General features: G+C 39.9%; 2 protein-coding genes across 5 annotated transcripts in view; both read right to left on the bottom strand.

The window, feature by feature from the left end:
• Positions 1-14,948, bottom strand: part of DGAT2 (diacylglycerol O-acyltransferase 2) — a 660,465-nt gene that overhangs the window by 540,783 nt on the left and 104,734 nt on the right. The gene's annotated exons all lie outside the window — the stretch shown is intronic.
• Positions 1-14,948, bottom strand: part of UVRAG (UV radiation resistance associated) — a 185,041-nt gene that overhangs the window by 134,280 nt on the left and 35,813 nt on the right. For all 3 annotated transcript variants that reach the window (XM_050930437.1, XM_050930420.1, XM_050930426.1), the window contains one exon: positions 12,531-12,616. In XM_050930437.1, coding sequence (XP_050786394.1) covers positions 12,531-12,616 — 86 coding nt within the window. The remainder of the gene's footprint in view (positions 1-12,530; positions 12,617-14,948) is intronic.

The following is a 14,948-nucleotide window of genomic DNA, read 5'->3' on the forward strand; positions in this document are numbered from 1 at the left end:
AACTGAGTTTGTCAGTTCTTAGCTAACACCTACAGCTTTGGTCAGAGCTGGCACTTAGTTTACCAGCATCACAATAACTCAATTTTCTGTAAAGACAATTCATAAGAGGTCTGATTAATGTTCTAGGAAGTGTCTAGCACAGCAATGAGACTCAATTCTGTGCAGAGAAGAGTCTATCACAGGGGTGGGCAAACTTTTTGGCCTGAGGGCCACATCGGATTTCCCAAAATTGTAGGTAGGGCTGGTTAGGGGGGGCTGTCTCCCCCCAAACAGCCAGGTGTGGCCCGGTCCCTGCCTCCTATTCAAACCCCCCCCCGCTTCTTGCCTCAACGGCTCTCCCAGGACTCCTGCCCCATCCGGCTCCCCCACTCCCTGTCCTCTGATCACCCCTGACTGCCCTCTGCCACCCCATCCAACCCCCTCTCTCATTCTTGGCTGCTCCCCCGGGACCCCTGCCTCATCCAACCACCCGTTCCCTGCCCTCTGACTGCCCCGACTCCATCCACACTCCCACTCCCTGACCACCACCCCGAACTCCCCTGCCCTCTATCCAACCCACCCTGCTCCTTACCATGCCGCACAGAGCACCGGTGGCTGGCAGCATTACAGCTGCCCCTCCCAGAGCACCGGGTCAGGTTGTGGCTCTGCAACTGTGCTGCCTGGCTGCCCAGAGCGTTGCGCCAGCAGCGCAGTGTACTGAAGCTGTGGGGGTGAGGGGACAGCAGGGGAGGGGCCTGGGGCTAGCCTCCCGAGCCAGGAGCTCAGGGGCCAGGCAGGAGGGTCCCACGGGCCACAGAAGTTTGCCGACCTCTGGTCTATTATAGAAAACGTAGTGGAACTGCCATCGTCTCTGTCCTACGTCACACAGACCATGATCCTGATTCTTTTTGTTTTGTTTTACTGTTACTCTAGGCCCCGTGAGCTGCAGTGCAATTCTCCAAAATCATGCAAGTTTCATGCATTTTGGAAAAACTACATGTGGGGGGGAGGACCACCCAAAAGTAATTTGGAGAAGTAGAATAGTTGAATTCCTATTCCTCCTCCCAAGCCCTTATCACAGCAATCAGGATGTTTTAGAGAGAGTGGAAGAGGAAACGCCTCTTTCTTCCTTCCAAAAGGAAAAAAGGGGGAAGGAGGCGAGTACACAAAATCAAAACTTGAGACCTTTACTAGTCAGAAACCAAAAATCAAAGACTGATTCCCTAAACCGGATACCAGATGCTGGTAGAAATCCAAACTACTTCTGCTCGTCTCAGCAACTGACATTAGTGGGAGTACGGATATCAGTTGAGGATTGCAGAATATGGCCCTCAATCTGCAAAGTCTTTGGACTCCTTCCACCATGCTATGGATATCTTTTAAGACCAGAGCACTTGCGCTAATTAGTTGCAAGATCACAAGACTTTGGAAGAGTGAATGATCTTTGTGTGTTGGCAGTCTATACAATGTCAATGATACCATGGAGTCACGGTTGATACAAATTCATGGTCAATTTCTATTTTAAGAAATTTGTCATTTGTCACAGAGAACAATCTGCTATTCATTTTCTTCTCTGTGTGTTTGGAGGCTATTGAGGGTAGTCACAATTGCTAGACCATAACTTTTATTTTGTAGACTGGTAATCTTTTCTTTTATACTTGCTATGGATTTGCATTTAGCTGAGATTTCTTATTTTATTAGACATTTCTTTGATGCACAGAGGTGATTAATTCTGTTTGAAAGATCATCCAATTTTTTGGATAGTTCTAATTCTTTTTGTTCTCTTCCTTCCATCTCTGTTGTATCTGAACTTTCATGTACAGTATTTAATTTTTGGTTGTCAGCCATGACTACCCAGACTAAATAAAATAGTGACACATGCTACAGCTCTCTCTCAAGAGAAATAAATACACTGAAAGTCCAATTTGCCAAAACAACCTTAGTTTACACTAAATTTCTTTAAACAGACTATTGACACTGGGGATTTAGAAAACAGAACAAAGCTTTTTTGGCAATAAAGAGAAATATGGGATATCCAAATTGCAAACACCCAGCCCCATTATTAAAAATAAGACTTCTATTAAACAGATATTAAATAAGAATACAAAGCCTGTATAAACATTTCTTTACATTTGTTCAGAGACTAGATTCTAGGAAGCTCCCGCCAGACTCCAGCCAATTTTAAAAATTTTTTTTTACAAAAGCCCCATTAAAATGTCCTTTACTTTTTCTTCATTTCCTTTCTACCCTACAACATCCAACAGATTTTTCTGCTTCATAATTAACCTCGCCATCACCCAACTCCTTTGGAAATGTGATAATGATCTTGCAATGTGAGCTGGGCGAAGAAGCAGAAAGCAGTGGTGATGGGAAGAGGAAGGATGGAGCCTGAAGACCTAGGTTCTATTCCTGACATTGGCATTGACTTCCTGTGTGATCATGGGAAAGGTGCTTTACAGAAGAAGTTGCTGGGGCCCAGAGGTGAAGTGTTGGCTGCTGAAACACGTTGGACTCTTGGATGAAATGTGCTATGAAAATGCAAAAATATTCAGGGGGTGACAATCCAGAATGTAAGATTATTTCCTGTTGGGTGGAAAAAGCTCTTATCTTGAGGGGAGGTGGGCAAGCACCCATTCCTAAGATAAAACCCAATTTTTAAAAAATGACATAAATCATGAGTTTTTCTTTTAAAAAATAAGACTTTTTAAAATTAAATCTGAATTTAATACAACGTACGTTAAGGCTAAGCTTACAGTAATCTCTTAACACATTTGATAAAAAATGCTGCATCCATGAGCCTCAATCAAAAACCTTGGAGTTAAAGACTGCTTTTCTCCATAAAGAAAGATGGTTTTTCCCCTTGATTCTATCTTCGGAAGTCAAGCTTTATGAATATGGCACAATAGGCCATGTATTATATTAAGGACTTGATCCTGTTCTACTAGGTGCAAGAGACTGGCAAAGTCATCACAGGCATTGGGATTGGTGTCCCCTGCAGTCCAGGGAACACCATAATATATCTCATCAGGATAATCCACTGAGCCCACCTGAGCGGTCTTAGACTCTTGTTTTATGGCTTCTCCCCTGAAACTCCGTCACCATGGCAACTTACTCTCCATCTCATGACAGAACACTGATCTGCCCAGTAGCTACCAGCCCTTATTTCTGGATGGTTCTGGGCACTTCACGCAAACAGCCTTGCTCTGTCTTCTTGCACATGTGCATAGACAGACACAAACAAGCAGAAATCAATTGATTTCTCAACTACCTCAGTGCCTCTAAACAAATAAAATACTGTAGTGCAAAGAGGCACATGGGTTACACAAGCAGAAGTCTTGGATTGTTAGTTCTTTTGTTTTTTCTGACGGGGAAGGGATGGGGCAGGGGAGTTCTGTAACAAAGGAAAAGCAGCAGCGTGTGCAACCAGAAAGGAATAACACTTGTGTCAAAGTAGGGCACTGCAGGAAGGACAGCTTTTTTAGAGTGGAGCGAGTGTGCTGATTTCAACACCTGGGAACTGGAGGGGAAAAAACTGCCATGGCTGCAGGCTGGAAAAGTCACACTGTGTGGGAATATTTTCCAGGAGTTCCTCTACCTCTGGGTGAAAAAGGAATGCTTGCCAAATGTAAACAGCGCAACAAAAATGAAAGGCTTAGTTTTTAGAATGAAACATTATGAAAGATACTCCTCAAAAGACAGTGGCTTTAAAGACAACAATGTGGGACATGTCTTAAGAATCTGGATCAACCATCAGTTAAAAGAAAAACAAAACAAAACAAAAAAAACTTATTTTTGCACCATGTGTGTGTGTCCTGCCTACCATGTCTTACTACTCTAGTGAATAACAGACTGCTATAAATTTGTGTTTGAGTAGGTTACTTAGGAATTTCAAAATATAGTTGGTATTTTACTTTGGAGTAGTTATCAGTTACATTTTTACTGTTACTGCTAGGCTTCTGAAATTATTTTTATCGCTCAATATAAGCAAACATCCAAAGGTGAAATGTCCTGTTTAAAGTTTAGACATTTATGAATTTTAATATTTTTAAAATGGTCTTCAAACGGTTTGGTTTGTTGCTAGAGATAATGGGCTAAATAGATTTAGATCAGTGGTTCTCAAACTTTTGTACTGGTGACCCCTTTCACACAACAAGTCTCTTGGGTGCAGCCCCCCTTTTAAATTAAAAACTTTACATATTTAACACTGTTATAAATGCTGGTGGCAAAGTGGGGTTTGAGGTGGAGGCTGACAGCTCTGACCCTCCATGTAATAACCTTGGGACCCTCTGAGGAGTCCCAACCCCTAGTTTAAGAACCCCTGATTTTGATAATTATGATTTATTATTTTCCCTATAAAGCTGGCTTTAGACTAAATAAATAGTAACACAAACCGATTCAGAAGAAGGAATCTCATTTACAATCTTATTTTTCAAATGAGAGCACTGAGTAATACTCAGTGAGAGACTTTTTAGTCCATTTTGTTTCAGGGTCCAGCTTTGACATAAGGGGTTATGAATGTCCATCAACAGCAATGTCAACAAATGTCAGTAATCTGCTAGTACAACCAGTAGTGCTGCAACTAAACATACACAGGTAATTTTACTGTCTGTATATTAAAAAAAATACTTCCTCATTCAGTAAAGCCCATGGATGTTTTTCATAATCAGGACTAGTAAATTCCAGCAAGACGCCACAGACGAAAAGATTGCTCAGTTCAAATTCTCCCTTTCATCTTGTTCAGATGAAACATTTCATTGATATAGTTCAATCCCTATGACCAGGCTACTCTCCACCTGGCAGAGCACACATTGCTGGAAAGAGGAAATTGAACACTGTGCAAAAAACATTGAAGGGAAATTCATTAATCTGAGTCTTGGTGGGTGGAACAATGTATACAATGATCCAGTAACATATGCTTAAGTGACAACAGAAGATGGGTTTGTGTATCTTTTAGCAACAATTGGTACAAGAAAATGCCCATACACCAGTATACTTAGAAGTAGCAGTAAAAGCTGTAACAAATTTAAAAATTCAAATGTCCAGTGTGCAGCTTTATCACAGACAATGTTGCAAATGTGGATGAGAAGACATTCAGAAGACGATAATGAAGGGAACCTGAAACTTAACACATATCGGTGCAGCCTTCATCTGATGCATCTTTAAGCCAAAGATTTTAAGTACAACTTCAAGAATAAAAGGAAAAATGTTGTTGAAATTGCAAAATATTGCCATAATCATTTTGATTCAGCTTCACTGAAGAAAGAATAAACTATTGTTTCATCTTCTTTTGGAATCCATAAGTACTTTATCCAAATATTCATTTTAAACCAGTTTGGTTTTCCAGTAGCAGACCTCAGATCCATCCAAAGATCCAGGGTTAGGTCAATCAGTCCCAAAAGTCATAGCCTCTTCAGTCAGAAAGGCATAAGCAACAGTATCACTACTGCCCTTTTTTTCCTATTTTTTGCATTGTCCTAGGGAGCTGCAGAAAAGATTGTAAGCCATAGCAGCGACCAGGCCCAGTTTTGCAGGAGGTCACTCACCACCTCACATCCCCGGTTCTGACACAGAGGACTCCCGGTACTTTATTTACTATTTCCAGATGCAAAGAGGTCAATCACCAGTCCACCAAGTTGACTGATAAGCAATCTTTCTGTAGCCACTATATTAATCAGACTTCTGCCATGCAAATCTTGGTGATCATGACTGGCCATGTACATAGAAATAAGAAACTTTGGTCCAGCCAGGCCAGAAGCATAGGATTTGTAAAGACTTGGGCACCATCTTCCATGTAGCAAACTGCCCTTCTGGCTTCACTTCCCACATGGGGATGGGGGGAAAGATGTTTGCTTTCCTTGGAGCCAGTTCTTTTCCAATTCTGCATGACTCCTTTCCTGCTAGGGGACAGGGGACAAAGTGGCCCCACCCAGCCTGGGCTGCATCTTTTTAAATTTAAGCTACTGAGTGGTAAGCTGCAATGTCAGAAGTTATTACTGTGAGAAGGGATGAACTGGAGAAAGCAGTTTATTACTTTTGCTATTCGGTATAAGAACCTAGCAGCTAAAAACCATGGCCCACCTGTTCACCAAGGCACAGTAATCAGGTGCATCTTCTTGGCTTTGAAACTTAGGCCAAATCTACACTACCCGCTGGATTGGCGGGTAGTAATTGATCTATCGGGGATCGATTTATCGCATCTCATCTTGACGCGATAAATCAATCCTCAAATCGATGCCTGTACTCCACCTCAGCAGGAGAAGTAAGCGGAGTCAACGGGGAAGCCACAGCGGTCAACTTGCCGCTGTGAGGATAGCCAGGTAAGTCGAACTAAGATACTTCGACTTCAGCTACACAAATAGTGTAGCTGAAATTGCGTATCTTAGATCAATCCCCCCACCCAGTGTAAACCAGCCCTTAGAGAGAATTAATACACATCCTAAAGTAAACAAGGCTTTGCCCTCTGGAGTTTTAGTTTCCCCCAACACTGCTACCCTGGCTCAGTTTCAGCAGTTTTAGAAGCAATGGGAATTTACTGGCAACCACTGACATTTTAGCCACAATGCCATATAGACGTGCTTCAAGAGGCGTTAAGGACATTATGGTTAGCGCCTTGGCAGCTGTCTGGAGCTCTGCTTACATTAGTTTTTCCATTGGTAACAGTGCTACATTTTAGAAAAAATTCTAGTGCAGAAACAAGCAAGTTTTTTCTATATTTACATATAGCTATAAATATAGCATGGCTGAAATACCTCTTAACCGTAGTGAAAGTTACCGAAGTGTATTCACACCTATAGAGCCCTCCTTCGGGATGCACTTTGTGTAGCCCAACCATACAAGGATCAGGAACAACTGTAAATCTTGGAGAACAAGAACTACATAGCACCAGATGTGCTAAAGAAGAGCCCGCTTCATAAGGAGCATGTTCTCATTATTTCCTTGTACTCAGTCTGTATCCACTTATCTGTTGTCTCTTGTCTTAGGACTTGTCTTCACTATGGCTAAATTGGTGCTGCTGCAATTGAAGCAGTAGGTATAGATTTAGCGGTAAGTTGATGGGACAACGCTCTGTCGATTTCAGTACTCCACCTCAATGAGAGGTGGAAGCTATGCGGATGGGGAGCATCTCCCATCAACATACAGCAGTTTCTACACCGTGCTATGTCAATGTAAATTACGTCAATTTAAGTTACATAACTTATCTACTTACAGGGTTAGTGTAGACAAGGCCTTAGACTGTAAGCTGTTTGGGGCAGGGACTGTCTTTGTTTGAACAGTGCCTGACACAATGGGGTCTTATCATAGTGCTTAGGAGCACAGCCATGGGTCAATACAAAAACTAGCTTGTTGTGTCGAACATTTTCTTAAAGAAATGATAAGATAGAAAATACACTAAATGGTTCATGAAGTTTCCTAGATTAAGACTGACTGTTAGACACAAATCAGGAGATGCCCAAATTTAAAAAGTTACACAGGGTTACGTAACTGTCCCTTTGTGCATCTGCATTACTAATCTTTAGTTACAGGATAGCATACTATTTCAAGTATAGCACGTCTTCTCCATTTCCACACTCTCCAGACACCCTTGTATACCAGGCACACACCTTACAAATGATTTTCATGGACTTCCACGCACAGTAGTATACAAGTTACTAAACACATTTTAAGTTATAGAAAAAATAAATTTCTTAAATATACAATATATATGTACAATAGGAAGTTAAGGCCGTATGCAACCGGAGACTAATACCTACCCCACTGACTATCATCTTTAATTTTATTTTTGCATGGATTCCATACATCTACATATATTTAGCAGGAGCACAAATACCATAAACAGAATATAATAAACTGAAGGTGCTGTGCAGTGACATTCAATTTATTATAAAAATTAATGAAAGATGTGTTTAGTAGGGTTGTCAAGCAATTAACCGTGCAATTAGACAACAGAATACCATTTATTTTTAAAGGATGTTTACTACATTTTCAAATATATTCATTTCAATTTTACAAACAGACTACAAAGTGTACAGTGCTCAATTTTTTATTACAAATATTGACACTTAAAAACTGTATTTTTTAAATCACCTCACACAAGTACTGTAGTGCAATCTCTTTATCATGAAAGTTAAACTTACAAATATAGAATTATGTACAAAAAACTGCATTCAAAAATAAAACAATGTAAAACTTTAGAGCCTACAAGTCCACTGAGTCCTACTTCTTGATTAGCCAAATCACTCAGACAAACAAGACTGGTTACAAATTGCAAGAGATAATGCTGCCTGCTTCTTGTTTACAATGTCACCCGAAAGTGAGAACAGGCGTTCACATGGCACTGTTGTAGTTAGCTTTGCAAGATATTTATGTGTCAGATGTGCTAAAGATTCATATGTCCCTTCATGCTTCAACCACCATTCCAGAGGACATGCTTCCCTGCTGATGATGGGTTCTGCTTGATAACGATCCAAAGCACTGCGAATTAACGCATGTTCATTTTCATCATCATGAGTCAGATGCCACCAGCAGAAGGTGGATTTTCTTTCTTGGTGGTTTGGGTTTTGTAGTTTCCGCATCAGAGTTTTGCTCTTTTACGACTCCTAACAGCATGCTGCACATCTCGTGCCTCTCAGATTTTGAACAGCACTTCAGAATCTTAAACTTTGGGTTGAGTGCTGCAGCTATTTTTTAAAAATCTCACATCGGTACCTTTGACGAAACGCAAAGATCGGCTGTGAAAGTGTTCTTAAAAACAAACGTGCTGGGTCATCATCTGAGACTGCTATAACATGGAATATATGCAAAATGGAAGTAAAACAGAGCAAGAGACATACAATTCTCTCCCCAAGGAGTACAGTCACAAATTTAATTGACGCATTTATTTATTTATTTTAACAAGCATCATCAGCATGAAAGCATGTCCTGTGGAATGATGGCCGAAGCATGGAAGGGGAATGCAAATGTTTAGCATATCTGGCATGTAAATACCGCATGTAAATACCTTGCAAAGCCAGCTACAAAAGTGCCATCCGAATGCCAGTTCTCACTTTCAGATGACACTGCTGCCTGCTTCTTACTTACAGTATCTCCCGTCAACGTAAACAAACTTGTTTGTCTTAGCGACTGGCAGAATAAGGAGGAGGACTGAGTGGACTTATAGGCTCTAAAGTTTTATACTGTTTTGTTTTCAAGTGCAGGTATGTAACCAAAAATAAAAAAATAAAATGTGCATTTGTAAGTTACACTTTCTCAGTAAAGAGATTGCACTTCAGTACTTGTATGAAGTGAACTGAAAAATACTATTTCTTTTGTTTATCATTTTTATAGTGCATATATTTGTAATAAATATAATAAAGTGAGCACTGTGTACTTTGCATTCTGTTTTGTAATTGAATATTGAAAATGTAGAACATGCAAAATTTAAATTACAATTGGTATTCTATTGTTATAAGTGCAATTAATCGCAATTTTTTTTAATCTCGATTAATGTTTGAGTTAATTGCGTGAGTTAACTGCGATTAAATCTGAAAACTAGGGCTGTCAATTAAACAGTCACTTATCACTTACAACTACACCTGATCTTCCTGGTAAGATTTTTCTTTAGATACAGCAAGCATGAAAAGTTTGTTCCCTTAATATTACTTTTAAAATGTAACTAAATATCAAAACACTAACCCTACAATAAGGTTACAAAATCTGGCATTAAGGTCAAGAGATGACAGAAGTTGCTCCCTTAATGTTAGCTCAGTCATACTGCTAATACAGTGTGTTAGAATATACAATAATGTATTTTACCTCATTTTCTGTAGTGCACCAACTAAAACCAGGTACATAATGAAGATTAAGACTCACGAAGCCCTACCTATAACAGTTAAAAGAATAGCCAATAATATGCATGTGTACAGTGTGTGGAAGAACTAACACTCTAGGGGAAAAATCTTTTGGAATTTTCCATATTGGGTGCTTAACTTCATGTTTTTTAAACATTTTTTGCTCATTGTTTTAAAAAAGGAGAAAACGTCCCCAGTAACTATTTGGTTTGAGCAGATTATTAGCTCTGCAGTGTTTGCTTCTGGATCTTAGCCTTTTGCCCTCCAAACAAGATTTTTTGTGAAGATATAAAAAAGGTGCTGGAAACATCTTACTCTAGAGCTAAGCTGTCTGCCCACTTACAAGCCCTTTCACCTGCCTCAGTAGCTGAGCTTGTAAATATCTGGAATTAAGTATCTGAACACACATGCTTCAGCTCCACCTTAAACATCCAGCTAACACTTTAAATGAGTTTTCTACAGTTCACAAACACCAATTAGTTAAAAACAAACAAACAACAAAACCACATACACAAATGTAGCCAAGCACATGCTTTTCGTTAGGGCTTATTTATATACACCAAACCTGAAGTTTTAGAGCTCAGCTGTTTAAACTACTTGCTTAAAAAAAAGTGCAATTCCTAACCTGCAAGTTCTGCAGACTTTCCAGAACAACTATTTCAACAGCAGGCAAAGACCAACCACAAAAAACATCACTTCCAGGAGGTTTTGAAAGGTGTCCATGAAGACAGAGAATAGAAGTTGCTTTGCAATTAACGACAGCATGCACCACCACCTGCAGCCACCATGTAGGAAACTTTTAGGGAAAGTAGGAGGCATGAAGAAGCAAACAAACACCGCCCCAAAGACAGGAAAAAGAATTATAATTTCTTCAACAATAAAATGAAGCAATTCCGTTCAAGTTCTCAATCTGTACTTGTGACTGACCAATCAATAGCTTAGAAGGTCCTGAAAAAAATCCCCGAATCCCCTCATCTTCCACAGAGTTGAGTCATGGGCATTCAGACACTTGCTAGTCTCTAGGTGTGGGCCTGATTGTGCCAGGATAGAAACAAGGCTTCAGGCCATTCATGTTTGTTACTGAATAACATCTGACGAAGTGGGTATTCACCCACGAAAGCTCATGCTCCAATACATCTGTTAGTCTATAAGGTGCCACAGGACTCTTTGCTGCTTTTACAAATCCAGACTAACACGGCTACCCCTCTGATACTTACAGTACACCACCACCCCAAAACCTCTATGCACTGCAATTACAATTTGTATTAAAGGAAAGAACAGGGAAAATGGGTACCACACATACGCAGTGATCAGGGTGACTGCCACATACTGTCTCAGTTCCTTTTAAAATACATAGTTTTATTTTAGTAAAGGTTCTATAAAATTACTTTTTCTGTTAGTCTCTAATAGCGTCAAAGTAGGCTGAAGATTGCACAGTATGAACCCTGCACATTTCCTACTACAAACAGACAATTTCAGAACGCAGCTTTTGCTTTCATATATTGTTTTATAGAATCAAGGAACAGCAAGTTTAATTTTTTAAGAGTGATCATAGTTTCGTTTCTGAGTAAGTGAACTAGAGTCAGCTCAACTCCTATCTTCTCTTTTGCACTATAGGAGACTATATTATTGTCATTTCTTAAAGGCAACAGTGACACCTCCTGGTAAGATTACTAAATGGATTAAATGTTTACAATTAAAGAAATAAAATTTAGTTTTCAAAATTTTTGAAGGAATTTTAAATTTATAGCTTTTTATCAAGAGTTTCCCTTGCGACACAAATATTATGATTACTCTAGATCTGAAGTTCAACACATTCCTAGATAAGAATTACAGAAAGTGTTATAACTAGACTATCTATATAAGCATCTCAAATTCAGGCTATAGTCAATATTTAAGCGATAGGTTACACTCCTCTACAATGCAAACCACCACAAAAGTTCTCAAACTATTGTATCTGAGTCAGCCCAAAAACATCCAGCTCCCAATTGACCTGAACTTTTTCCCAGTTGGGATTAGAGCATACGATGGTAAATTAAGTCACAATCCTGCATTGTGATTTGCATAGGCAGACTGTTGTGCCTGCACAGAGTTCCTGCAGTCAATGAGGCGCTTCCACAAGCAGTGTGTTGTGTCCACACAGATCATAATGCAGGACAGGGGCCTTAGATGGCCCAAGGTAGCCATAACTCGGTGGCTGATTAGAAGAATCCAAGAACTACACTGCTAGTTTTGTTCTGACTACCAAGCCCTTGGTACTTTATACAAAACAAAAAAACACACCACACCACCAAAACAACACACCACACAAAGGCATCCCCTTCTTCAGATGATTTTTTTTAAAAAGTCATTTAGTCTGCTTTCATTTTGCTGTGCACAGCAGACAAGGGGTTTTCTGCAGGATTTAAACACAGGAAATAAATTCCTTGGCTATAGAGTGTGGAATGCACACAGCCCTGGAATTGTAAACTGCTAACACTGGTTCTACTTCAGGCTGTTTTAAATTTCCCATGAAACCGGTTTAGATAATATCATGGTAGAGAAACCATGTGCCCTGTTGACACTAGTGCTCCTGCACTGCTGCCAGTGGTTAAGTTTCACCATTTAGAAGTTTCCCAAAAGGAACGATTAGCAGTCTAGAAACAGTTCTCTTTTTAAGATATATGCATTTCCTCATACACCACACAATTTAAAAACACAAAGCAATATTCTAAAAAGTCTTACCTAAGCAACGAGAAGACATCATACGAGTTCCGGACACAGTTCTGATCCACCTGGAGAAGACTACTCTTCTGGGTGCCTGAATGATCCTTAAGGCAAAGAAAGAAAACCACTTTAAATAAATACAATAAATAAAATCAGAGTAAATTTTCTGATGAGACTAATGTGTGCCTGGGACCACACAACTGCCCTTACATTTAAAGAACATTGTATATTACAATAAAAAAAAAAAACTCAGAAGCACCAAAAAGAAGCAATTTAGTTCTCAGGAAGGTGGTGACGGCAGCATGAGACAAATTATGACCCTGCTGTAAATCTAGGGTGACAAGATGTCCTGATTTTTGGGTCTTTTTCTTATATAGGCTCCTATTACCCTCATCCCCGTCCCAATTTTTCACATTTGCTGTCTGGTCACCCTATGTAAATCAAACAGCTAAGCATGCAGCATAATGCAGTTATGTATTAAGTTATTAGCAGTGTTTAGCATTCCATTTAATTTTCTTTAGCACATCTTTAACCCCATTTAGCATGAGTTGCCTAATATTGTCTACTCAGACTCAAGGATGCAAAATGCAACTCCGCTGAAACTCCCCAACTCCAACCAGTTTTGAACACAGACTTTCTGCAAGGCACAAAGAATCTGCTCTCGGACATGCAACACTAACAGGCTCTCAGTAAAGTGATAATTAGAAAGTTATTGTTTATCCATTCCATAAACACCCTTCAGAGATTCATGTATTCCTTGGGATGACCAAGGTATCTATGGAGGAGCTTCTGGTCAAAATTTGTAGGAACAAAAGATTATGGCCACAGTTTGCACAAGGGATGGCAGGAAGGAACTGTCGCATAATCTTGTGCCGCAAATTAGTCTGTGTCAGGCAGGTGCCATACTTTGACAAACACACACTTAGGAAGCATAAGAACTCTTCCCTCCCAGTCAGCACTAATAGTGTCCCAGCACTGTGCTGCTAGAGACAAAAAGGTAAGACAAGACATAGGACAAGAGGCCTAGACATGTGTGAACATTAAAGATTTGATTGCTCTTTAGGCTGGAGAAGAGAAGACTCAGAGGTGACATGATAGTTTTCAAGTACACAAAAAGGTTGTTACAAGGAGGAGAAAAACTGTTCTTAATCTCTGAGGATAAAACAAGAAGCAATGGGATTAAATTGCAGCAAGGGAGGTTTTAAATTGAACATTAGAAAACACTTCCTAACTGTTCAGGCAGTTAAGCACTGGAATATTTACCTACGGAAGTTGTGGAATCTGTCATTGAAGAGCAGGTTAGACAGAACACTGGTCAGGGATGGTCTAGATAATGCTTAATCCCCCCATGAATGCAGGGGACTGGACTAGAAGACCTCTCAAGGTCCTTTCCAGTCCTACAATTCTATGAAAAAATACAGGCATTTACCTTTATGTATTTACCAGTGTTAGAATTTCACCAGGTCCCTGTAAGCGTTTCAGCAGGATATAGTGATTTTCTTCACTTTAATCACACACCATAAATTTTTAAAACGAACAGCTACTGCTTTCCACCACAGAAATAATTGCACTTTAATGTGGGTGAAGTAATCCTACCTAAACATCCTTTACTTGCCTGAGCGGGCTGTTGTGGGGCTTAGCTAATACTAAAAGCACTTGGAGGTCTTGTGCTGTACAGTTAGATATTCCGTGGGTAATTCAGTAGGAAGTCCCCCCCCTTTCCATTTAAGGTATGTTTTTCTTGCACATACTATGGAACTGCGTGCTCTTGATAGTGACAATATAGCAAATATGCCATTCTAAAACTAGAAAACCAATACCATGCATTATCTGACCACTTCTCAAAAGGGAAAAACCATTTCTTTCTGATATGTTAGGAGTTTGATGTGTAGGATCCATCTTCTGGAAAGATACTAAAGCAAGACTTCACCACCTGAATCTCACTGAAAGATTAACACGAGGCAGGAAATTTTCAAGCACTGCAGCTGGATCTTCAGCATCTCATGCTGAGAAATGGGCCTTGTTTGGTTTCAAACATGCAGGATTTAAAAGTAGGGCATGGAATCAAAGTTAATTGGAAGAGTGCAGTAGATTAGGGCAAACAGTCCTGTCTCTCTCCCAAGAGAGTGGAAGAGGGTGAAGTAGTTATTTCAGAAAGAGAAAGATATTTATATGTATGTCAGTCCCTTTTCTTCTCCCATCCTGCTACAGGATGGTAGCCTCATATTAGTGTCACCTGCCAGAAAGCAAAGAGCCAAAGAAAGAATGAGCGGGTACATGAAGGCTAACTCCACCTTCCCACCTCTCAAGCTGTTTACATAAAGAATATAAGAACGTCCATATTGGCTCAGACCAAAGGTCCATCTAGTAAAGTATCCTGTCTTCAGACAGTGGCAGATGCCAGGTGCCCCAGAGAGAATGAACAGAACAGGAAAT

This window comes from Gopherus flavomarginatus, chromosome 1, assembly GCF_025201925.1.
Source record: "Gopherus flavomarginatus isolate rGopFla2 chromosome 1, rGopFla2.mat.asm, whole genome shotgun sequence".
Lineage (NCBI taxonomy): Eukaryota > Metazoa > Chordata > Testudines > Testudinidae > Gopherus > Gopherus flavomarginatus.